The 26,103-nt window shown below is 35.4% G+C and overlaps 1 protein-coding gene, 1 long non-coding RNA gene and 2 pseudogenes across 7 annotated transcripts; 3 read left to right on the forward strand and 1 right to left on the reverse strand.

Moving 5' to 3' along the window:
* Nucleotides 1-6,682: 6,682 nt before the first annotated feature.
* LOC121244828 lies at nucleotides 6,683-9,063 on the forward strand (annotated as a pseudogene).
* Nucleotides 9,064-10,855: 1,792 nt separating this feature from the next.
* On the forward strand, nucleotides 10,856-16,996 carry LOC121244435 (far upstream element-binding protein 1). 6 transcript variants are annotated; one of them, XM_041142503.1, is made up of 7 exons: nucleotides 10,856-11,289; nucleotides 11,545-11,828; nucleotides 11,976-12,065; nucleotides 12,146-12,217; nucleotides 12,315-12,431; nucleotides 15,319-16,500; nucleotides 16,827-16,996. In XM_041142503.1, exons 1-6 carry the CDS (start codon nucleotides 10,935-10,937, stop codon nucleotides 16,492-16,494), a joined length of 2,094 nt encoding a protein of 697 aa, XP_040998437.1. In that variant the 5' UTR covers nucleotides 10,856-10,934; the 3' UTR covers nucleotides 16,495-16,500; nucleotides 16,827-16,996. The 6 variants fall into 6 exon arrangements, with proteins under 6 accessions (XP_040998437.1, XP_040998436.1, XP_040998438.1 ...); XM_041142502.1 differs by having other exon boundaries at nucleotides 16,838-16,996; XM_041142504.1 differs by having other exon boundaries at nucleotides 16,849-16,996.
* Nucleotides 16,997-21,190: 4,194 nt separating this feature from the next.
* On the forward strand, nucleotides 21,191-22,291 carry LOC121244438. Its single transcript, XR_005936427.1, has 2 exons — nucleotides 21,191-21,223; nucleotides 21,436-22,291. It is a non-coding gene; the product is annotated as an uncharacterized LOC121244438 (long non-coding RNA).
* On the reverse strand, nucleotides 21,712-25,862 carry LOC121244437 (annotated as a pseudogene).
* Nucleotides 25,863-26,103: the final 241 nt, after the last annotated feature.

Raw genomic sequence — 26,103 nt, forward strand, 5'->3', positions numbered from 1 at the left:
ATGTGTTGTTTTCTTATAAAAAAAGATTATATGTGTTCATGTATCAAAATTGATATATATTGTTGGAGATTTTATTATTTTTAGTCACCCTTATGGATCTATAACATTTTAAATGAGGTTAATTCAATTGGTTAACAATTAACATGTCAAAGTACTAAAAAAAATGTCATGTAGACATTTAAAATGTATCACACCAATATATATATATATATATATATACACACACGCGCGCTCGCGATTGGACATGACAAGATAAGAAACAAATAATAAAAATCTAAGCTAGGACACATTCAATATTATGTTTTTGTTGATTATAAACCAAACGCTTATATGAGTGAGAAGGTAATTTTAATAAAAGATCAAGAGGAAAGTTGTGATAACTGCAAACAATTTTTCTTATTTTTATATTGGAAGAGGGGTCTAATCCATTAACTCTATATTTTTAGGCCCCATTTAGATAGTGAGATAAAATGAGATGAGTTTAGATGAAAGTTGAATAAAATATTATTTTTTAACATTATTATTATTATTTTGTGATTTGAAAAAGTGAAATTGTTTATTATATTTTATGTGAGAATTTAAGAAAATTGTAATGATGAAATGAGATAAAATGAAATAAAATAGTTTCACTATCTAAGGCATCAGAGACGTGGGGTCTTGTAACATAGTTACATAAGAGTACTAGCATTGGTTTCTCTATATGCATATCAAGAAAAGCTTACACATTAGATTATGCATATTTGAGCTAAATAATAAAAAAATATTATTATTTTATTATTTATTTATTTTTTTATATATATTTTGTAATTAGCACCACTGCAAATTCTATCATTTAGCACTCACTATAATTTTTTTTCTAAAATTCTATCTATTGGTGAAGAGAGAGAGTGTAACACCCTCGGAGATGTCACGTGTTTTTATAAAAATATCCTGACAAGAGATCTCATTTTTCCAATATAATAAAAATTTACATTTATTTCATAAAAAAATTTATTTAATAAAAAATGTCTCCAAACAATATTAAATAAAATAAACTGAATAAAATTTATGTTATAAAAAATACTTTATTGTATAAAGTCTAGAATTTAATCAATTGCTCCATCTAAGCCTGGCCCTCCTGCTCGTTCTCATCATCGTGCTTACTTGGGATGGTTTAAAAATATAAAAGAAACTAAAATCAGTCGATGACTCATTAAGAACTCATCATACCATAAACATACTTAACACAAGATTTTTCATAAAAATTTTATGTCGAGAATTTAAAATTATGATAATTTATATTGATGCTTATGCTATACATATCACAGATTTATTTGAATTAATTGACTTATCTGACTGACCAACACACTTAACCATGTGTGTAAGGTTGTGCACTAACTTCCCTTGCTGCAGCAAAGGAAGTGCAGTACTCTGGCATACTACTGTGGACCACACTTGTGTCCGTGGCTTGCACGTCCACTTTGAAATCACATTGGTACCATGCATTTGAATGACCATATGATTAATTGATTTGATCTTATTTTGCACTTGAACTTAAGATAACTTATGTATCTTACACAACGTGAGATGTATGAGATGCATAATACATACATAATTATAATATGCGGAATGAAATATGATAAATGACGTATTTGCAAATATCATGACATGCGTGGTACGTAAATACTAATTTCGAAAGAATTGGGTTTAATAATAATATATATAACTAACATATGATAATCTTAATTTATGATTAAATTACTTATCTCGTAGTGCCGTTTTCAAATTTTTACTTCGTGACTTGTCACCTATACGAAATACCATAAAATTTATTCTTACTACATATAACAATTTAACAAATAAAAATGCTTTCTAACGATTATTGGGCTCAAACTATGACAGTCTCTTTCACCTATTTTTCGTGGTGGTTGTGGGCTGGGAAAGGGAAAGAACGTGTCTCAAATGGTCCGTCGCTGCATAATTGAATGCTAGTGCGTCGTTGCCCGTTGGCAAAAAGGGTGCTAAAATCGGATTGAAGGCATAATTTAGAATTGAGCATTAGTCGACTCCACAAGGTTTAGCCAAAATTTAGCTAGATAATTCACTTTTATAAATTTAATTAGTCATTTTTTAACAATACTAAATAACAGACATTCTAAATCTATCAGTATTCTATTAAGATATTGATTTTGATATTTTTATTTATCTTAATTTTAATTATAATTTGAATATTTATTCGTTATTAAAAAAATATACATTAATTTTATAACGTTAATAGTAGATATTAAAAGAAAAAATTGGCATCAACTAATAATAATATTGCAGAACTAAAACTTACAGCAAAATATGTCACGTCATTGAAATGATGATCGATGGAGATTAGCCATCTTTTGTAATTGAGTTTGAAATTTGAATGCTTTGTGTTTTTAAAATGAAGATGAATTTTTTAGAGTTGTAAACTCGCAAGAAACAAATAGCACATGGTAGAAGGAATTTTTTATATCAAAATAATATTTAGGCTAAAACTTTGATTCAACATATTTGATTAGTAAAAATGTTAAAAATTAAAAGTATTCTAATTTTGTTAAAAACACTATAATAAATTTTTATATAATCTAAGAGTTCTTCTATACAACTCCTACTGTTCCTCAACATCCGCCAAGCCTATGTGGCATTTAAATTTTTTTATTTTTGGTTAAAAAACATGAAACGTGGGTTTTGATTTGTGGAGGGATCCAAATTCAATCCACCCCACCCTCAAAAAAAAAAAAAAAATGTTCACCCCCTCGTTCTCACCCCCCAACTCGTTTTGCTTACCCTGACCTCACTCTTCCGCCCGCATTCTTGCTGTCGACATCATCACTGTCCTTCATCTACTTCCGGTACTGTGTGGCTCCTTCGACAAGGTTAACAAAAGTTCGAAAATAGTTTTTTTTTTTTTTTTTTTTTATAAATAATCTACTCAACCTCTGGCTTCATCATTCTCGCACGGCTTCACCCCTTCGCTCGCATTCTTGCTGCTGAAATCATCACCATCCGTCGTCTACTTCTAGCGGCGTCTGGCTCCGCCAACAAGGGTAAGAAATGAGAGAAAAAGGGTTTTTATTTTTCTATTTTCGTCTCCTAGTATCTCTCCATTTTTAGCATTACTCATATTGTGTGTTTTTGTGTTTAATTGATTTGCGATTTTGTGTTTGTTTGATCTGTATTTTGTGGGTTTTTTGGTTGCTGACTTTTTGGGTATTTTGTCATCCGAGAATGGCATCAACTGTCCACAGCACGCATAAATTTCGTATACCATGCCACACAATGCATCAACTGTGTTTTTTGGTTCCTGATTTTGGTTTTTGGGTTATTGATATTGTATACCATTCACTGATTTTTTGGTTGACTTCGTATACCATTCACTGGTTTTTGGTTTGCTGATGTTGTATTCCATTCACTGATTTTTTGGTTGTTGCTAACAAATGAAATTGTGTAGCTAATTAAATATTATATCAAACCAAGATTTAGTTACCAAGATGCTAGCCCCCCGTAGGCATGTTCTGCTTGCTAAGGTCTGCTATATTGGCTAAAGGAACATCATTTCACCAACAAAAGTAGTTAACTTTATCCATTTTAAAATTGATTTATGAAATAAAATAAATCTGAATGTATTTAAGCCATAGCTATGGTCTTGAAAAGTTTGGACTTGAAAAACTATATAGGCTGAAAAAATAAACCAACATATTCGTACTCTTCATTTCCAACTTCTCTAAGGCCTCATTTGGATGTTGCTTTTGAGATGGTGATTAGTCTGTGATTAGTCTAAGGCCTCATTTGGATGTGGCCCCCATGATAATGAATTTATACTTTTCATCCCGGGAGAGATTTTTAGACCAGAACACTTCATTTGCTTTTACTTTTGGTGATTAAAATGTATCTTCTAGCATATCTAGATTTTCACCAGCTAGTGAAAATATGTTCAATTAGCATGTCTTATGTTTAGTTAGCATTTTATTTTTCCTTTGTTGGTACATGTATAAATAATAACATTTTATTTGATTTTTTCAAGCTGTTAGTTAGTGTTAAGTTTAGTTATTTGATTTTTGTATTGTTGGCACAGGTATAGACTAGATATGAGCGTCCATTATGCGTATATATGTTTGTGAAATCAGATATGGGCGTGCAGAGGATCTATGCTTTCAATATACACGAAGGTTTATTTTCTTGAAGTGTAATATTTCTGGAAGTGTAATATTTTCTTGTCTGTAAAGGGGGGTAAACTAGATATGTAATTTGATATGTAAAGTGCAATATAATATTTTCTTAAAGATGGTTTGTTTCCATTTACATTATATTCGTGGATTGGCTGCTACTTCTCATATTGCAGCTTGTTTTCGCAATCTTTGATATAAGATTGCAGCAGAATGTATTTCTTCTATGTTTTGTTAGTTTAGGAACTTGGTGAGGACAAAGTATATATGAGTGAGAACATATTGGCCTTTGAACCAGAACCTTTTGCTGATTGTTCAAATAAATTATTGTTAATGGTTCTAGTTGCTGACATTTCGAAAGTGGTTAATTTGTGAGTGAAGATGGAACCCACTCAACTAAACATGCCACTTCAAAAGTGGAACAAGTTAAATAGGCAGGTGGCAGAACAAAACTAAATAAAGGTTTTCCATTAACAAAAATTTGCTATGCCAATCTGCAACTATTTAATGGAATAACCCAAACACAACCGCAGAAACCCAAAGATCGTAACAGGTCAATTTTCTGCATTTTCAAAGTAGGTTGTTTTCTACAAAACTATCAACCACATGAACTCAAAAATACGAGAGTGACTTAAATGAGCTGCAACATGCAAGAACAACAATACAAAATAAAGTGTTCCATCCTGATGCTATTTTCCTTAAACTTTTCAACAAAATAAGTAATATCTTCATTTGCAACAGCTTCTCTCGACACACTTGCAGCTCGAATAGATATCATCATGATGCTTTTAAATTTGGTTGCAAAAGATATCATCCCTGACCCAGACTTTCTTGCCAAGTTCTTTGCAAATGCATAGCTTGAAATGAAGCAAGCCATTGCAGCCACCTGCAAAATCTAGGAGGAATTTATTTGTTAGTATGCTGATCAATTCACCTGAAAAAACTTGCTTTGTAAGAAAATTTAGACGGCAATTATTTTCTTCTATGTTTACACCAAGAACTTTTGACTCGCACAAATCAATAGTAATATTTTAATCATTCACTGTAGAAAATGTTGCCATGCATCAAACAAGAATGGCACCAAGTCTATTAACCTTCATCTTTGACAACCACTCATGTGAAGGAGATGGACATAAATCTTTATGTTTCCCAGGTGCTCACAAAGAGCCTTCCATGAACAAGATAATAATTAGTAATTCAACCACCTGCGCTATGTCCTAATGTAGGACTCCAAACGAACCATTCCAAAATTGGAGCCCCACTTTCAATTCATTAAGACCATACCGGCCCCTAATTTCAAACACATGCTAATAATCAAGAGCGTTCCTTCAAACAGGAATCCAATTTATTATAGCAACATATACAGCTAGCTTCCAAATTACATATATCTATGCTTGAAAATGGATCTACGTACATGTTTTTGAAAATGGATCTACGTACATGTTTATGCTTGAAAATTTTGCTTTTATATTTTGAAAACTGGACCCTAATTTTGCTTGAAGATTGCCAGTGCACCAACCACAATGATTGTGGGATATATCTCCAAAACAAGGGTAAAGGAGTTTGTGCTAAAAAAATGGTAAAATATGAGCTGCACTTTTGCTTGAAATACTTATTCGCCACAATGCAGTGCGTAAATTGAGCAATTTGAAGAGTTCATTTTGCATATTAAAGACGTCAACTATTTCGAGACTCTACAAGTACTCCACCTTATCTCACTCTGCAATCCCAACCCTCAAAATAGAAATCACAACACAAGAAAATGAACATACTAGAAATGCAGACCAACAAAATCCAAAATTAAAAAAGGAAAGCGTCATCCTCATCCCTTCTGTTCCCTTTCAAGAAACCAGTCACTGCAACCCCCATTAACATCTGTAATCAAAAGCATTGAAACCAACTATGCTTTACATAGATCTGACATTTTTGAAAATATGATAATTCGATCGATTCCAAGCCAAGAGTTGGTTTAGATCTATGAAGTGAGAGATATTTTTATTAAAAGGGAATCCAAAAGGATTTTACTTTCTTCTCGGGTTCCTTTCTCTTCTCGAGCTCTATATCTTGCTCTCCACCTTCGGATGGAAACTCATGGCTGGCTCGCTCTTCACCGTCTCATGAGGGGTGGTTGCTGAGGGGGGTTGTCGCTGGTGAGAGGTGAGGGAGAAGCCCGAGGGGTGAGGGAGTGGGAGAAACTCAATTGAGGGGTGAGACAGTGGGAGAATAGAACATTTCGTCAAACTCAAATGAACCGTGATGGGAGCAACCAAATCAGTTCGCTATATCAGGAGTGCAGTGTGTGTTGTAAACCGGGAATGAATAGATTTGTTCATAATGTAATTAAATTTTGAGTGAAATATAACTTTTCAGTCCACCATTGGTTCTCTTAGCGTGACCCCACTAGAAAAGACAAACAAATGAGTTAACGCATTTCCCAAACATCTTGATCGTACGGAATAAAGTACGTACGTACGGTTCCATTTTTAAAACCTGGACTACACCGCCAACGCAGGCAGCATAGCCGCCACTCTCGAATATCTCCTCTCTCTCTCTCTCTGAGCTACTGCAATGGCTCTCCTGACCCGAACCTCAACGCGTCTCCCACTCTCGTTTTCGGTCCAGCGTGCTCTGTCCCTCCATACCACCCTCCCTTCCCTCTCTTCCAGCCCCGGCTCGGGTCCCAGCCCCGCTCCTTATGCGAGGGCTCCACCCCTCTCCGGCTCTCCATCTCCCGTTGGCCTCTCCAAGACCGCCGAGTTCGTCATCTCCAAGGTGGACAATCTCGTGAACTGGGCCCACCGTAGCTCTATCTGGCCTTTGACCTTTGGCCTCGCCTGCTGCGCCGTCGAAATGATGCACACCGGCGCCTCCCGCTACGATCTCGACTGCTTCGGCATCATCTTCCGCCCTAGCCCTCGTCAGACCGAATGCATGATCGTCGCCGGTACTCATTAATATATTCTAATAGGATACTATGTTTTCGTAGTTGCTAGATTCGTTTAGGTGAATGCATTTGAAGCGTTGAAATTATTTTGCACTCGAGAACCGGTAAGTGAAGAGGATCTGATTAATGTCTACAATTGGATTTTCGAGGACTCGCATTAATTTCTAGCAACTGTTCGCCATTACGATTACCATCTTCGCTAGCATTTACATCGCCGGTCAACTGGTGTTACGGGGATTGATGTGTGAAAGACAGGGATGGGAGTGGTGGCACTCCTTGAGTAAACACCTTGTAAAGGAGGTCGGCTCCCTTAAAGTAAGCCATTCCCAAATTTATATGATCATGCCCGTCACACATCATTTTTTTTCAATAGCTGAGCATAGATATTTGGTATGACTACTACATATTGCGAAGAATGGTGAGAGTAATTGGTTATGGTGCATATGGTTCAGAAGGTCGGCAAACTATATATATGCTCTCTAAAAGGTACAACAAAGATATGGTGGGGGCTCAATAGCCACCATGCTGCCTTCGCCGTTGAAAGAACTTCATTACCTGGTTGTGAATCATATTTGATATCAGGTAGGGGGTGATATGAATTGCCCAAACAGAAACTTTATCATTATGAATTTTAAGGACTACTATGTGAAAGGTTTAGAAATATCTATATATTGAAGCAGTGAGAATACCTGAGAAGTGTTGAGAATATTTGTGAATAGTAGTGAAAAAGTAATGAAAAAGTATTGAATAGTAGTAAAAAGTAAGTGAAAAGTAATAAATAGTAGAAAAGTAGGTGAAAAATTTTAATAAAGTAAAAAATAGTATCGAGAGTACTTGAGATACTCTCACTTGCCAAACACACTTGTCGTCTAATTGTCAAATTGGCTTGTTCAGGCTGGTGAATGAACTTGAACAAGAAAACATGCTTGGGCAGTTCATGACCATGTGGGTAACATTTTGATACATTGGCCTATGCAAATTATGAAGCAAAAAGCCTTATTAAAACTCCTTGTTTTAATAGAATTTTGTTACTTATAAAAAAAAGAGCCTTACTAAAACTCGGGTGCTTGAGAAAATAAGTGACAACTTGGACTAAACTTGAGTCGTTTGAGAGTTATGAGCCTAAAATGGGATTTGGTGATGCAGCTTAAATAACAATTTGCAAGCTTTTAGGGTTGCAAGTCTAGAGGAGCTGCTGAGTTGGTTTAATTACGGCCACATGATTAACACATGCTTTTTTTTTCCTAAGCATTATAACAAGCAACATGATTTCATTGTTTGATATGTCCGTATACATTTGTTTAATGCTGATACTCCATGCTTGGTGCGGAATATGTTACAACTTCTATCAAACAGTACCAAGCTTACCTTTGAGTTTCATACTGAAATTTGTTTGCAGGGTTTATGATCAAATGCCTTAGCCTCGGTGGGTCATCTCCATGGGAAGCTGTGCAAATGGTGGTGGATACTATCACTACTCGTACTCTGTTGTTCGAGGTTGTGACAGGATTGTCCCTGTTGACATCTATGTTCCTGGTTGCCCGAGGTTGTGACAGGATTGTCCCTGTTGACATCTATGTTCCTGGTTGCCCTCCCACTGCTGAGGTTTTAACTCTATGGAATTCTCCAGCTGCAGAAGAAAATCAGCAGGCGCAAGAATTTTTACCATTGGTGGACCAAGTGAGGGCATTCACATTTCCAGGTATCTTTACTGCATCCTTTTGACAATAATAAGTGAATCTGTGGTTATGCATGCCCTGGCTAAGCGCCATGTAAAGGGAGAAGTTATATTTTACATGTTACGTACTTGTGAATTAAGAGACTGGGATGTCACCAGTCGTTTCTTTTACCTTTACTTATTAAATAAAAAAAGGGTCGATTTTGTTTTTAATCGATGTTCGAGAACAAAGTTTTGACAAATTTTGGAGGTGCGCAGGCACTCGGCAAGAAGTTTTTTGCAAGTGCATATCGAGTAATTCAAGGGAAAGTTCATTCAATCCGATGATCCTTAGAAATTATTTACATTCTGGATGATTTGAACCTTAGACCCGGAAAAAGCATACCACTAAGACCAATGTTTTTTACCACTTCATCTAATCCCTAGGAAATATAATAAAAAATAGAGAAATGACATTTATAGTTATAAAATACACAAATACTGCACATTCTTTTAAAAAAAAATGAATAAATACGTAACTCATATGAAAAAATTAATTTTTTAATAATAAATTTATTCTTTTTTAAAAAGAATATGCGGTACAATCTATACTGTATCTAAATATTACTCTAAAAAATAAAAGGGTAGATCATTTACCTTCATATAACTTTTCTTTTTCCTATATCACCTTGGAGGTGGATGAATTTTTCGTCAGCTGTGTATACTCGTGCAAGCATTCAGTAACTGCTAGCTGTCTGCTACTATCTTAACACGAAATGGAATAAAATGGCCATATATGACAGATTTATCGCATATATTTTATTAATTTTTTAATTTTTTTATGATTTATGTTTTATTTTTTATTAAATTAATTAATTTTTTTACTCATCATTCATGTATCACATATTTGATAAAAAAAAATATAAAAACATAAAAAAAAAAAGTGTAATGATGCAAGAAAGATGACTACAATTCAATCTTGACCAACTTTTTCAAATATTACAGAGTCAATCTCTCAAAATTGTGCAATAATTTTATGGGGAGTGGAAGAGTGAGGTGGGAGAAACAACATTAAATAAGTCATCATTCCAAATCAACTAAGGCTTTGTTTGGATCTTCAATTACTCTCAATTCATCTCAACTCATCATTATAATTTTTTTAAATTTCAACACAAATTATAATAAACAATTCAACTTTTTCAAATTTTAAAATAATAATAATATTAAAAAATAATATTCTAACAATATTTTATCATCTCAACTCAACTCAATTCATTTCAACATCCAAACGCACTCTAAAATATCTGATTTTAAAAAAAAAAATATGAAAAAATAAATCAAGTCATGATTAAAAATTAGGTCACTACCCATTCTTCGAAACATTTTTAACATTTTCAGAGTAAAATTTATTATGTACAAATTGATAGATAAACATGTCATTTGTTGCAAAACTCGTTAAAATAATAAAAAAGGTTTTTTTGAGTAATACAAATCACTTATATTTTAGCATTTCAACTGACCGTACAGTAAAAAAACATTTTAAATAATTATAATATGATATTATATTAGTTTATAAATTTATTTTATGAGAATTGTTTGTGATTAAAATATTTTTTATATATATTTAAAAATTACATATTATTTTATATAAATGATGAATACTATAAATATTATAAAATATAATTACTCAGTATATAATTATTATTGAAAACCAGAAAGCTTATATTCTGCCAAAACTGAGTTGACATGTTTTGATTTACATTATTCTTTAAAAAGAATTAAATATATGTCTTTTCAATCATTTCTCAAGAGAATTTTTTAAATAATTTGTCTAATAATTTATTTTGATTTTTTTGGCACAAAAACACGAAAAACCAAAAATACGTTTTTTTCATTCTCTCCGTTAACTCTTACAAAAGAAAATAGAAAAATATATTTTCTTTCAAAAAATATATGAAAACTTTTATAATTTCTGTTTCTTTTTAGTAAAAAGAAAAAAAAAATCATTTATGAAAAAGAAAAAGAAGAAAAATACGCGACCACCAAATCTATATATATATATATATATAAACCCTACCCGTGTTATTACCTCACGCGATCTACAGTCTATTGTTCTCTCTCCTTGGCTTAGGGTTTCCTCATTTCACTCGCACTTACAATGGCAGACGAAGTGCAGTACTCGTCCGGCAGTGACACTGCCGCCAACAAGCGTAAGTACGAGGAACCAACAGCGCCGTCTACTGGCACTCGCAGGCCCACCGGATTCTCCGCTCCGATCGCTCCTCAGTCTCCCGACTCTGGCCACGCGCCGCCTCCCTCATACAACAACGTTCCGCCGCCCGTCGACGGTTTAACCCTTGCAAAGCAGCGTGCTCAGGAGGTCGCCGCCAGACTCTTTAACAACTCTGGTGCCGCAGCTGTCGCTGGTGCCCTCGACGCGAAGCGACCTAAGATTGAGAATGGCGCTTCTGGATTCGATTCCCTAGACTCTGGATTCAGCTCCGTACCCCCAGGTTCTCTCTAATCCTTTCAGAAATTTATTTTTTGCTTCTCGGGTAATGATGTTAATGTTCTCCACTTGCACATATTTTTTCGTAAATATTTGTCTTTCTAGTATTGACTTATGCAATCGATTGATTATTTAGCTCTAATTGAGATTCTTTGTTGGCTAGTTACAAATTTATAACTTGATACTCTGTGGGTTTTGTTTGCGTAATGGATAATTATTTGAATCTAAATGCAAGACCGGTGTGACTGTGGTTGTTCAGATGTAAAATCTCATTCTCTGCACTCGGTTCCCTCGGCACCGGTTTCATATGGCTTCCAGAGTTCGAGCAAGAAGATTGATATTCCAAATGGTAGGGTTGGTGTTATTATTGGGAAAGGAGGAGAGACAATAAAATATCTTCAGCTTCAGTCTGGAGCAAAGATCCAAGTCACTCGGGATATGGATGCGGATCCCAATTCTCCGACTAGGATGGTGGAGCTCATGGGTACTCCAGAACAGATTGCCAAGGCTGAGCAGTTGATAAGCGAAGTTCTTGCGGAGGTGGTGCTAAATTTACCCCATTTGTTGTTTTTGTGATTTTAGTTCTGTACATGCTAAACAGTCACAGGCCTAACCCAAAGTTTGGGTCAGGCTTTTTCTCTAACTGCTATTATACTTACTATCTCTCCCTTTGACCAATGTTTGGGCCAGGCTGAAGCAGGTGGTTCCGGCATAGTTTCTCGAAGAATAACTGGACAAACTGGTTCTGACTCATTTGTAATGAAAGTCCCAAATAACAAGGTAATGCGGAAGTTTTTTTATTTGTGAGCCTATTTTATTGGCTTCGTTAAGGATGGTTTGTGATCTGCACCTTGTTTCAGGTTGGTTTAGTAATTGGTAAGGGAGGCGAAACAATAAAAAATATGCAGGCCAGGACAGGAGCTCGAATTCAGGTTTTTTTTCCAAAATTTCTGTTATCTTGCTCTTATTTTAACTGTGGATTCAATCAAGGTAACCTGGTTTTCTGATCGTATTCCTAATTTATTCCAGGTGATACCTTTGCATCTTCCCCCTGGTGATATGTCGACCGAAAGGACACTACAGATTGATGGGACCAGCGAGCAAATTGAGTCTGCTAAACAGTTAGTCTTTGAAGTTATCAGTGAGGTATGTTGGTTAATGTTAGATTGCGAATTTGTTATTGGCTGTGGACTGTTTACTTCTCTTATACGCTTAGTAAAAGTTTTGAAGAGACCCAGAATTTTTCTTAAAAGAAGACATTCTTTGCAGCTATTATACGTGTGTTTGTAGATGTGGATCTTTTGTTGCTTCATATAAAAAGAAAGAAGGAACGATTTTTGCATTATTGAATGTGAAAAGGGACTTGTTTATTTTTCTTAATGGGTTTATATTTGTTTAATTAGTGTTGTTGGTTGTGCTATTAGACATTTGTTACCACAGTGACAATTTCAGGCCCCTCACCTGGATTGTTTTAAATTTAACTTTTTATTATCTTGTAAGGTGGGATATTCATATTTTTTCCAGGTACTGCAAATTTCTTTTGATGCAGGCTAATAGGATTCTTTTTTATTTTGGTAGAGAATGGGACATAACTCCTTTTGGCTATTAATTTTTATGTCATCTCGTAGTACACACATTTACTGTGCCACCCTGTGATCTTTTTCCTGAGCATTTTGTGTTCAGAATTCTGCTGCACTTTTCTCTCTGCTAATGGCTCTCCATTTTTTGGACATTCTTATTCGTTTCCTCAAAATGCCATCTGTAAATGTAACCTTTCTAATATCTATTTCTTGAATGGTTTCTGCGTTTTTATTGTCTTGAGGTCTTGGAATTCTTGTGAAAAAATAAGAAGAATTCATGTTAAAACTACGAGTCTTCATGTTGAAGAAAGGATTATAATGTTATTAGCTATTAGCTATTTGGTTTTATGTCAATTAATCTCCCAATAGTTATGCCACAATACTCTATTGCGTTCTTTCCCTTTTACTCATTCTTTCAGAAACAAGGTGGTGATATTTACATTCTCTCTTTCCATTCCATATATTATACTCCGACCATTGTGCTGGATATGATCAAGACTTTTTCAGGATCTCCACTTTGTGGCTATCTGGTTAATTTCAAATAGGATTGGATATGTTTACTATGTTGATCAATTGCCCTTCTTCCCTCTATTGGACTTGTTAGATAGATTGTTGCTTGTGCTAACTATTGATCTGGATATAATCAAGACTTCTATGGATCTCCTTTATGGTGGCTACTGTTCTTGTTGGCATGCATGCAGACGGCTATTGTGTCAGACTGAACTTTGGAAATGGAGTTGAGCATCTGAGATACTAACTGTTGTTGTTGACAGATCTCTTTAATTGTGTAGGGCTACTAGTTTTTTTATTTAGGACCTGTGTAGCATGATAATTTGTGATGCTCACTATGCAGTGGGATCTTATAGATAAGAGTTCTAAACTTATATATAGACTATGAACCTGCCGTGTTTTGTATTGTCTAATATCTGAATTGATCCTATAATGCATTCAGATTTTACTGTACCTGTTGATTTTGGTGGATGGTGGATGTATGAGTTTGAGGGATGGGAAGAGATGAAATTTGAGAGTTTGAAGTGCTAGTCTCTTATGAGTGATTATTATTGTCATTTCTAAGTGCTATGCACATTTAGTGGATAGTTGGTCTTTGAGGCAGGCGTTTCGTTGATGTTTTTATGTTTAGGTTATTAAGGTCTGTTATGAGTGCTTACGATTGTTATTATTAAGTGCTATGAAGATTTATTGGATTCTTGGTTTCTGAGGCAGGTATATCACACATGTTTTTCTGTTTAGGTTATTAAGGTCTTGTGAAACTCCCTTAATTCCATTGATTTATATTGGTCCATTCTACAATCCTTCTGTCCTGTTTGTCCAAGGGAATAATTATTGGGATTATGGTTTGTTCAACCATCGAATATGTGCTTATTGATTCTGTGCCTATGACTGATGGTGTTATTGGGAACTATTGTAGGGTTAGTGTCTGTTGGACCATTGGTGACACCAACATGGAATTCTGTGTTGGTGTTCTCCCAGCATCACTCTGGTATGGTTCTAAATCTTAATTTATGATATTTAGTGATATATTGTGGAGAGCTGTGAGCCCGTTGATGGAAATACAAGGCCATTGGAATGAATTATTTGTTAGGATGAGGAACTTTAAGGATTACTGCCTTCATTGTGTCTATGAGAAAGTTCCTTTTAATGTTCTTAGTGCATTTGGTAACAATAATTTGAACATCCAGTTCCCCTGTTCATCTTATTTTAATGTCGTATACTCAAACTCGAGAAATTTTGATTTCATTATCTACTATGTTTACCTCTCATTTCTTTGTCATACTCATACGGTACTCTCCTCAATATGGAAGTAGTGCGTGAAAGTGTTAGTGATGTTTTTTATTCTCTCGAATATAGTATTTTACAGAGTGTTTTTTGTTTAAAGTGACGGGTGGCAACTTGTCTCTACAAAAAACTTGGTAAGCTCTTTTATGGAGATATTATTTGCTTGGTCAATGTCTACTTGGCTCTATATGTTGGTATTCTAGGTCACTGTTGTTAGCCTTCTGATGCTTCTGTTTATTAATTGCAATGGTTCTTATGAAAAGATACTCTCTGGTTTGCTCTTTACTATGAACTTGTTGTCTCTTCATGGCAATAGTGTTTGTATGTCTCTGTTTGCTTTATGTAAAATTTTGCATAGTATTGTGGTCCTTTTGGTACCCATTCACTTTCGAATAGGGAGAGGGTGGGCTTCTGCTGGAGTAACTCAATATCTCCTCAACCAGTACGGTATGTAGGCATTTATACCCCTTCCTAGTACTCTCTGAAATCTAATAATCTTTGCATGTAGGCATTAAGATTTTTATGTTGGTTTGTGGACTTTCCTCCATTCTATGTTTACATCAGTATATGCAAATCCTGTGGTTTTTATTTATGGGTTGATGTGTAGCTTAGCTGAAAAGTTCATCATCATTATTTGGGGAAACAATTTTTTGCAGAATCGTGTTAGAAATCCAGCAATGGCTGGAGGATATTCTCAGCAAGGTTACCAAGCACGACCTCCTACAGCTTGGGGTGCACCTGGGGCTCCTCCCATGCAACAACCAGGTTATGGCTATGTGCAACCTGGAGCATATTCTGGACCATCTCCCCAGTACAACATGTCTCAGCCTTCTTATCCCGGCTATCCTCCTCAACCTGCATCTGGTGGTTATCCCTCCAATTGGGACCAGTCAACTGGTGCACCATCTCAGCAGACTTCTCAGGGAAGTGGTTACGATTATTACAGTCAACAGCAGTCTTCACAGCAACAGCAAACCTCTGGTGGTCCTGCAGCTCCAGCAGATAATTCTGGTTACAATTACACTCAGCCACCACCATCAAGCTATAACCAGCAGGGACAAGGTTATCCTCAAGATGGCTATGGGGGGTATGCACCGCCTCAATCTGGATATGGTCAGCCACCACCATATGATCAGCAGCAAGGTTACACCTCCGCATCCAGCTACGGGAATGTGACTAACCCAACACAAGATGGGCACACTCCCTCCTATGGGTCCCAGGGGGAGTCAGCCCAGGCTCCACCTGTACCGCCTTCTTCTGTGGGCCAGGCTGGATACACTAGTGGTCAACAGCCTAGCCCAAGTTCTGCAAATTATCCACCTCAAGGAACAACTCAGCCGGGTTATGGAATGCCTCCAACTTCCCAAACTGGCTATGGAAATCAACCACCGGCTCAGTCTGGATATGGGCCTGGATATGGACCACCTCAAGCCCAGAAACCTCTTGCCAATCCCCCAGTTTATGGACAGGCTACTCAGTCACCTGGTACCCATGGAGGCTATGGCCAGCCTGCCCCTGTGCAGTCAGGATATCCCCATTCTCAACCACCATCAAGTTATGCCCAACCAGACTCTGGTCCTCAACGCGCTCCACCATCCACTTATGGTGCTGCAGCTGGTCAGCCTGGTTATGGGGCTCCACCATATGGCACACCAGCTGGTTATGGACAGGCGCCACCACCTTACAACACCTATGGTAGTGCTTACTCACAGCCTCCGGTCTATTCTGCTGATGGAAATACTGGTGGGAACACCCGTGGGGCTTATGATGCAGCACCTGCTTCTCAGACCACTCAGCAGAGTGTAGCCGCCAAAACATCACCCCAGAGTTGATATCTGGTAAGTTGGGTCATTCTGTTGCTTTGATGAATGGTTTTTGTAACCCTATGGTTAGGTTAGTTAGGTTTGTATTGCCGAAGTCATGGATCTAAGGTAAGGAACTTGTTGATTTTGATGCTGTTTGTTTGTCTGACATTAATGCTCTGCTTGTTCTAAATAATTCTTCCAGCTTTTAAGTTGTAGTCATGTGGTTTTCAATGTTACTTGTTATAAGTACCTTCATCCAGCTTTTATTCTTGGTTATGTATTTTTGAATGTTGCGGCTACTTGGTTTGGTTCCCTCCATGTTTTTGTTTTGACAAATGCTGTGGATGACTAATACCAAGGGGTGTCGTAGTGGTCCTCAAGAGGAGCCGTATAAACCGGACGGTACGAAATTTCGCACACTTGGAGCCATCGGAACGTATTGGATCGAGGGCATTTTCTCTTAAATTACTAGTGTATTTGTGTGCAACCTTTTGGAATCCTTTGCCAATTTAAAAAAAAAAAAAAAGAATGCTGTGATTGACTTTGCCCATTTATGTAATTTTATTTTTTGTGGCGTGCTGATTGATGACTCTACACTGGCTTTATTCTCATGTTCAAGGATGAGAAAGGGAGCTCTTCAAGATTTTCCCACAATAGTAATAACAAATGCTCATCTTCTTATCATGCTCCTCTGTAGAGAACAAAATAACGAATATTATAGCATTCTATATTGATATCACACCAATCGTTTTAGGAACAATGATTTCTTTAAGAGAAATTCTATTTGCAGTCCTCAGTTGGAGACTGTATGTGCAGACTTTTTATTAAATAAGAAAAAACATCATTTTAGTAGGGATGGTATTGTAATTTTAAAAAAAAATTAAAGATAAAATTGTCTAGGTTTGCATTGCAGTCTCCAAATAGGGAGTGTACTTAGCATTGCTCTTTCCCTAATACAAAAATTAATTTTGCTTGCATTTTTTTTTCTATATATTTTCCATTATAATTAAAATGAGATTTATAACAAGAGGTCGTTCTACAAACACCAACCAATTCTCCCCGCTTGGCGTGGTATGTTTTTTTAATTGTAAAAAAAAAAAACAATGGAGAATTGCACTCGCCTATTCAAAATCCGAAAACCTCCAACCCTCCAATCCTGACAAGATTGCCCGTCATTTTCTTCGGCTCTTCCGTCAAACCTCCGTCTAGCATTGGCATCCAGTTTGCATGGCAGAAGAGATCAATTTTTGGCGTCGTCTTCCGCCTCTCCTCTTCCCGACCTTCAATTTGAGAGGTAGATTTCTTTTTCTCTTCCTTGGCCCAAATTTTGAAGATGCTTCATTTTTTCGTTTTGACAAAGAACTACATCTCATCCTTTTTTGTGGGGTAATCTTTTTTGGTGGTTGTAGTAATGGCCGTAGCTTTGGCTTAGTAAAAAGCTAGCACCTTGTAATATTTTATGCCTCGATGTTATTGCGTAATCAATCAGTGTGAACGTTTGAGTTTCAAATCGTTGTCTTTTATTTATTATTTCTAGAGTTATCTTTCATTCCTATATTCAAAAGCCAACCAAAGAAGCTGCTAGAAAGACCAAAGTTTAAATAATAGAACAAGAAGTTGCAAAGGTGTGGGTGTAGAATCTTTGTCAGCAAACTAAAATTTCTTCCACTCACCAGAACTTAACGACCACCAAAGGGGCTTCGGTGGTCTTAGGGTTTGGCCTTGGGATGGAGGCGATAGAATGATTTGGCATTGTTGATGGAGGCTTGAAGGTTGAGGCGACAGAAGGATAAGGCTCTAAGGGTAGAAAACAATGGAGAGGGTCGAGTAAATCTATTTGTTTGTTCTTGAAGAAGACGAAATTTTTTAATCTCTCAACGTATCATGGCCATGCCACGTCAAGCGGGATTGGCAAGCGGTGGACGTAACTTTTTCCTTACAACAAGTGGTGTAAGTATACCTAGGCATAACTCATTAAATTTAGGGAAATAATAAATGCAACTTTAAACCTAAGAAAAAGATAAATGTTCGATTAAAATTTTTTTATTTATAAGTAAGTATGGATAACATATTTGATAATATTTTTATAACATAATTTGATTTGAAAGAGATATATTAAAATTTGAATTTTATAAATCAAATAGATGGTGTGCTTTATATACTTGTTTGATAATATAATAATCCATATAAAAAAAAAAATTCTATAAAAGATTTATAGTTTTTTAAAAACCTTTTTACTGTAGCCTTATAATTTATTAGATACCAAAACAAAAATGTTTATCCATCCAAAAAATATTCCTTTACATACGAAAATTCTTATAAAATCATTTTTTATATATATATATATATGAAGAGGGTAGATTCGATCCTTGGTTCTCTTAGTGAGAAATCAATGTGTTTCCAATTGATCCAAATAATTTTGGCATATAATCGTTAGTCAAACAAAACTGAAATAACTTTTACGAAAATTTTACATTTTACAAAAAATTAAAACTTATAATTACATTTGTTTGATGGAGATATGTTTTTAATTATTTATTTTTAAAACTTATAGAATTAAAACTCATAAACTTTATAGCGTGACAGATCATTTTATTTTTACAATAAATCAAATTACTTGGAAAAAAAAAAATATTGGGTTAGTGCAATGGACGTCTCTTTTAAGAGAGAGAAAACACAACACAACACAACCCAAGCCAAGCTCCTGCTTTCACTCTCTCTCTCTCTCTCACTCTGAAGACGAACTGTGTTGCAAGGTACAGAAGCGATCTGCAAATTTCCATTTGATCACCAAACTGGTTTCATTTGTTATCATAACTTGGATTCTTTCAATGTGGTCTAGCTTTCCCAAATAAAGTTAGATCTTGGTAATGTTCGAAATGTTTGTTCCACACATACATTATTTTTACACCAAGAAATGGTTTCTATTAAATGTAGAAGTAGAAAAGAGTCTGGTCTGGAAGTAAATGCTGAGGTGCTGAAAATGTCCTTTGCAGGGGCTGACCAAAACTTAGTTCTTCTTCTTCGACTGTTCTGAGTGTGATATGATATAGTACTTGATTGAGGAGAAAAGTACTGGTTAATGAGACCTATTTTTTAAACTAGCAGTCTCTTTTAGCAAGATGATGTAGAGCATGAAATAGTGCGTGTGAATGCCATTATCCTGTTGCCTTGCTTGTTCATCTGATGTGGCAAGTATTGTTTGCTGTTCTCTCTCCCTCTTTCTCTTTGAGCTTTCATTGATGGTTTCATTGTACATCTTTCCTCAGTATGGAATGTGTAAATGACTCTGATTTGTGATATGGAGTTCCTCTTCATCGCTCGGACTATCTTTGAGATGGTTTATTGGTATTGGCATATAGTGATAAGACTTTCTTATCCTCCAAAATAGTGGAATGCATTCATTTTCATTTGATCTTTAGCATTATTGCAACAATTGCTAACTACATTCACGCTGCTGGAGTGTTTTGGAATTTTGTTACTTTTTCCTTGTAGAAGCTGGACCATACCTTATGCTGGAGAAAGTTTACTTTTTAAGCAATATCCTAAATCTGTGTAATAAACTATTGTGAAGCTGTAATTTTTTACAAATTTATATAATATTAGGCTATGCCCTCAAGTTACATACGAATGCCAATATATCATTTCTTATTTGTAGTGAAGTATTCCTGGGCGCCATGAATCATTCCGGAAGGAGCTTGATTATTTCAAGCAACTATGGAAGAACCGACATGAACTTAAGGTTGAGGACGCTGGCATCGCCGCTCTGTTTGGTCTAGAATGCTTTGCCTGGTTCTGTGCTGCATCAGGAAGAACTGCTTTTAAAGTTGAACTTATTAAGGTTTTTGCTGATTAATTTTATGCTTTAATATCATCATCTTCTGTCAAGTGACTACAACATACATACTAAAACTTTGTGTAGATGAACAGATTGATTAGCCTCAATAATCTCCTAATTCCCTGTTTTCATTGGTAGATTATAATTGATTTTTAATGACTTGAATATCCATGATTTCCTTGTATAATTGGACACTTATGCTTAGGTGTTGCTCATGTATATGTCCCGTGTACTTGGGTTATGCCTATCTATATCATCGATAAGATTTTCTTTTACTAATTAGAAAACAAATCTATCTTATGTTTTTCATCTGCGTAAGCCCCATTTTAAGCTGCACCATCATTGTTCATGCAACATCTGCCATATGAGGTTTGAAGGGAATTTATTGTGGGTTTGAATTTGGTGGGGTCCTGGTGAAGTACACTTGGCCTTTTATCATGCATATCTTGGTCCTTCACTGAAATTTCTTACCACTAGGATAGAAACAAAGCAAAGGGAATAGGAGCTATAGCTGTTCAACCAACATATTGGAGATTAAGATGCAAACATTGACATTTGTAAAAGTTCTACTTATGGTATACTGCTTCAAGCTATGTTAACTTAGTTACATATTATTTTTCATTTAATATCTTAGTTATTTTTCATTTAGTTATTTAGTATCATATACTTTCCAAAACATGGTGTTTCGCTGTGATAAAGCCACAACTATCCCCCCTATATTAATTATAATTAGTATTATAAAGTCACTATCTACTCTATTTGGGGTTAGTATTAGATAATATATATATATCATTAAATTAAAGTTATAACATAAAAGAAATATATCCAATTGGATTATTATTTTTACTTAAATTTAAAATTATTGAAGTTACATTTACTAAAATTATTAGTTTTATTTAAAAGTAATAGTTTTTTTATGTCTCGTTTGGTTATGCAGTTCATATGAGATAGGATGAGATGTTTTGTTAAAAATAAAATAAAATATTATTATAATATAATTTTTTAATATTATTTTTATTTTGAGATTTGAAAAAGTGGAATTATTTATTATATTTTGTGTAGGAGTTTGGAAAAATTATAATGATTGTATGAAATGAGATGAGATAGTTTGGTTTTGTGTAACCAATAAGTTTTCCTCATGCTTTTTTTTAAAAGTATTTTCACTTGTGCTCTTTTGCTTTGATGCACTGTATAATTAGTCATTGACCACTCATCATTATCCTATAATGTCATGCTTTACATTCAGGTTGAAGTAAATTAAACACAAGTCATATGTATTCGAAAAATAAGCTTCACTGATCATAACTATGCCCTGCTACAAAGATTTACAGCTCAAGAATCATCTATTCTATGGTATAGCTTTGGGGAAGATGTGAAAGAGCAAACAATCGAGAAAATGGTCTCAATAATCAATACAACCTCTGTTACTTTGTTTAAACTTTCATTCTCTTTTAAGTGCAGAATCTACAAAATATGAGCAGTAATTCAAGTGTTTTGATCCCCCTCAAATGAGATGGTTCCAAAGGCCAATACCATTTTTGGGGACAAAAGCAAGACAACTGCCAAGATGGAACCAAAGAGCATTTTGATTACCTATTGCATTGGGTAATGATCAACAGCTTTGGAGGTGCTCCTTGAGGTTGAGATGGCTATTGCTGATGGTAGAGCTTCAATTACAGCATCTGCCAGATCCATGATGAAAGAAGATGTGCATCCAAGGGCAGGGACGCGGCCCCAATTCTCAATTCCAGATTCATGTGCCAAGTGTTTGTACCCCATATCAATCTCTTCCAGAGTCTCTATGTGCTCACTCACAAAGCTTGCATATGAATAAACATTCAATTAAATTAAAATTTACTATGGCCCATACGAAGGTGGACATATTAATCAGAGCTAAGACTGAAGGAAATGCACCAAGAAAGTTATCTATATATATATATATATATATATTCAATGATAGCTTGAAATGCTGTGTCAAAATATAAACAACCTGCGGTCAGATAATGCAGCAAGTTCCACAACTTCTGCAATAACTCCTCTTCTTAAAAGAAGCAAGTTCAAAGATAAAAAAATAATAATAATAAATAAAAATAAATGATAATTATCTTCCAAAAACCAAATAAAATCATTGATAAAAGAGAAATACTTTAGTTACAAAGATATTACACAAAAGTAAATTTACAAACTAATGTGACTTGATGCAGTACGTTAGATTATAAAGTTACTTTTAATGTAAAGTAGATCTAACACATTACGTGAAGTCATGTTAGTTTATGGGTTTACTTTTGTGTAATCTCTTTATGTCTCTACCAGTTCTCTTGATAAAATTAAGAGCACATCTTTTTACCCAATTAAATGCACTATTTATTCATTAAAATAACTAACTATGAAGGATATACCTCACTGGAACAGCTAGGAGATTCTGCACACATTTCTGGCCAAGCTCAACAAGAACTTCATCAGTATAGGGCTTAAGCCACTGTACAGGACCAACTCGGCTCTGATCCAAACCACAAGAAGGGGCAAAAGAAAAAGGGAAGGCTGTAAGCAATTAAAGATGAAATGGTCTCTACCCAGTAACAACCGAAAAACGAGCTTAAAGTTGAGCCAAAAGCAAGCAACACAAGATTGTGGCAAGAATCAAGTAAAGAAAGAACTTTAAAGCTAAAACATAAGAACTTAAGTTCTACAGCCAACCTGGTAAGAAAGAGTATGCTCATTGTTAATTCCTCTTGCTTTCAACTCCAGCATGATTAAGCAAATGCACTCCTCCATTTGATCTTTGTATGGATCCCCTGCATCCTCTATATAACTTATTGGTACTCCATGAGCACTGAAGAGTATCATAACCTACAATACCACAAGAATAAGCAGCAGTTCGGACAGCAGTAAACTCATCGTATGACCAGAACAATAAATTTTGACACAGACACACATGTCAAAGCAGTCGTTTCTGAAATTAAACGCACCTCTTCCGGCTTCAAAAAACTCGTTAACTCCTTCTCAATCAAGTCAGCCATTGACTTGATGTAACCTTCTCGTTGATACCAAGAGTTTATAAAAGAAACAGGTAGCTCTGACAGATCTGCATCCTCTCTGATAGAAAGCCTCGTATTCAGACTTCAAAGAGATTAATAAAAGTGGGAGAAAAGACAATCTAATAACATGCTTAAAGATGAAGGTCACAAACTGAAAAGATTATCACCTGAATATAGTCTGAAGTACACGAATGCTTGACCCAGTTGTGGAGATGGAGAATTGGGGAAACAGTGGCAGCACAACAAGCTTGGTTATTCTGTCCTTTTTAATCTACCAAAGATAAAGAACTTCAGCCATTGAAAAAATAATTCAAAGACAGATTGGGGCACATAATTGAAAAACTTCAATGACGTTAAAGACAATTTTATATTTTTATTTTTATTCTTTCATGAGCAAGACAGTTACCAAAGAAAAATTTTCTCATCATCACTATTTACCATCCATCACCCCACAACTTATGAAAAGCACCCATACACCCTATAAACACCCCTACACCCTATGAAAAATTATAGGTGGGGAGTGTGTGATGTGAACGGTGGCTGATTTTTAGCAAAACTCGTTACCAAAACATACAACAAGGTTCTCGACTGCAAGACCTTCCGAATGTCTTGACATCACCCAAAAATAAGCTTGAACTCTAGAAATAAAACTCACTTGCTGAATTGCTTCCTCGGTGAATGGGTGCCAGTACCGCATTCCAACATAGACATTCACAGGCATGCTTTTGGCTTCCAATGACATTTTGAGTGCATGTGCCTGCAACGAGCACTTCAAACCATAGATAAATCCATACTAAACTATACCTAAAAAGTAAATATTATAAACAAGAACAAAAAAAAAAAAAAAAAAACCATTAACAAGAATCATGAAACAAAAATAAATATGCATTTGGACAAGAACTGCATTCTACCTGCTCATCTGTTATTCTACGCAAAGGAGAACCACCTCCTATAGCAGCATACCTAGCTTTGATTTTGGGAGCCAGGAACACAGATATTAACTTGGCCAATGGACGACGGAGAAACTGAAACAACCTTGGGAGTCGGATGATATCCTGACTCAAAGCGAGAATGTTATTATTATTATTATTATTATTATGGGCCAAAGAGACTAGGCAACTTCGACGCTGACACAATAAGGCAAGACTGAAACAATAAAGTAACATACCGGATCTGCAAATAGGTTGAACAAGAATGGTTGAACATCATCAAGAGTTTCTGGTCCTCCTAGATTCAGAAGCATCACTCCAACCTTCTCTTCCATGGCGTTGTACTGTGAATCAGATTTTATATCAGCTCCACCGTACATGCATACACCCGCGCAGAATAAAATGTTTGCCCCTCTGGATTTCAGGGTTCACAATGATGTGATCTCCGAACTAGTCCATTTCCGTTATCACTTGTGCTAGAACATGAAACAACAAATGCTTTAGATGAAGATTTATCAAGATCCTTTAATCTCTCAGATAAATGGCTGGAGTCAGACATAAGAGATCGGGTACACAAGCATGACCTGCCAACAAATAAACTTCATTCAGATCTTAGCTTTAGTAAAATGAACTACTGAAAGATTCAGATGCCCACATTATTGAAAAATGAGTAGGTTTAAATTTCACAGAAAGTTACCAAGTCAACAAAATATCTCAAACACCAATGTAAAAAGTTTGCTCTAGCTTAATTTCAGTTTTCAAAAGAGTTCACTCATATTCATTCAAATGAGAAAACCATAAAATCAGAGAGGTTCCATTGATGTTTGAGAAGAAATCATAAATCATAAACTGGTATTGTTGTTAAGATAGCCCGTGTATTTAGCTGTTTGCACTTGTTTCTATTCGATCTTTGAAACGCTAATCTTTTCAGGGGGCAAGTAGTAGAAAATTTTTGCAAGAATATACATACATACATACATACACACATATATATATATATATAGCTCAGTAAACTTACAGTTTCAACATGAATGAACAGACTAACCCAAAATTAACTATCCATCAAACAAACAAACCCAAGGTAACCTAATATGATCAAAGAAGTTTCTAAAGAGCGAATACATAGTCATTGTACAAGGACCAAACGATACTCAATTAATAGATATGTACGTATATCCGCATCAACGGCATGAAATGCATAAACATTTTTGTAGTTTTTGCTCCCCAATGGTGTCTGAATGTATTCGTCTCTATACAAACACTACAATCATACTTTACGATCTGTGTGTTCAAAAATGTGTTTGATGAACATTCAGGCCCGATCGGTGGAATCGGACGGTCACACGCGCGACGCTTACCTTGGAATTGTATGATCCGATTTGCAGAGATTCGTACGGGAAAGCAAACCGGAGAACGACGCCGCGGACATGACGTCGTAAGTGCAAACGGTATTTTCCATAAATAGAGAAGAACGCCGAAACACTTCCAATTCTCGAGAAATCACAAACGATAAGGAACGCTTTAACAGGAAGAAGAAGAGACGCCTCGAAAATATGATGTTTAAGTTCCCGGGTGTTTCGAAATCATAAAGGAAGGAATAATGCTTAATCCACCGGTGGATTCACCGATGGGTTTATTATTATTATTATTATTATTATTTAATGATTAAAGAAATATTTTTTTAATGATATTGTAATTTTTTTTAAGGTTGATAGATATAAAAAACATGTAAATATAAAAAAAGTGATACTACTCTACTGCCTTGGCATGCCACTCTTTCTGCCGTTTAGTGCAATTTGAACTTTGTTTTTTTTTTTCTTTTTATTTATTT

Source organism: Juglans microcarpa x Juglans regia, chromosome 8S (genome assembly GCF_004785595.1).
Source record: "Juglans microcarpa x Juglans regia isolate MS1-56 chromosome 8S, Jm3101_v1.0, whole genome shotgun sequence".
Taxonomy (NCBI): Eukaryota; Viridiplantae; Streptophyta; class Magnoliopsida; order Fagales; family Juglandaceae; genus Juglans; species Juglans microcarpa x Juglans regia.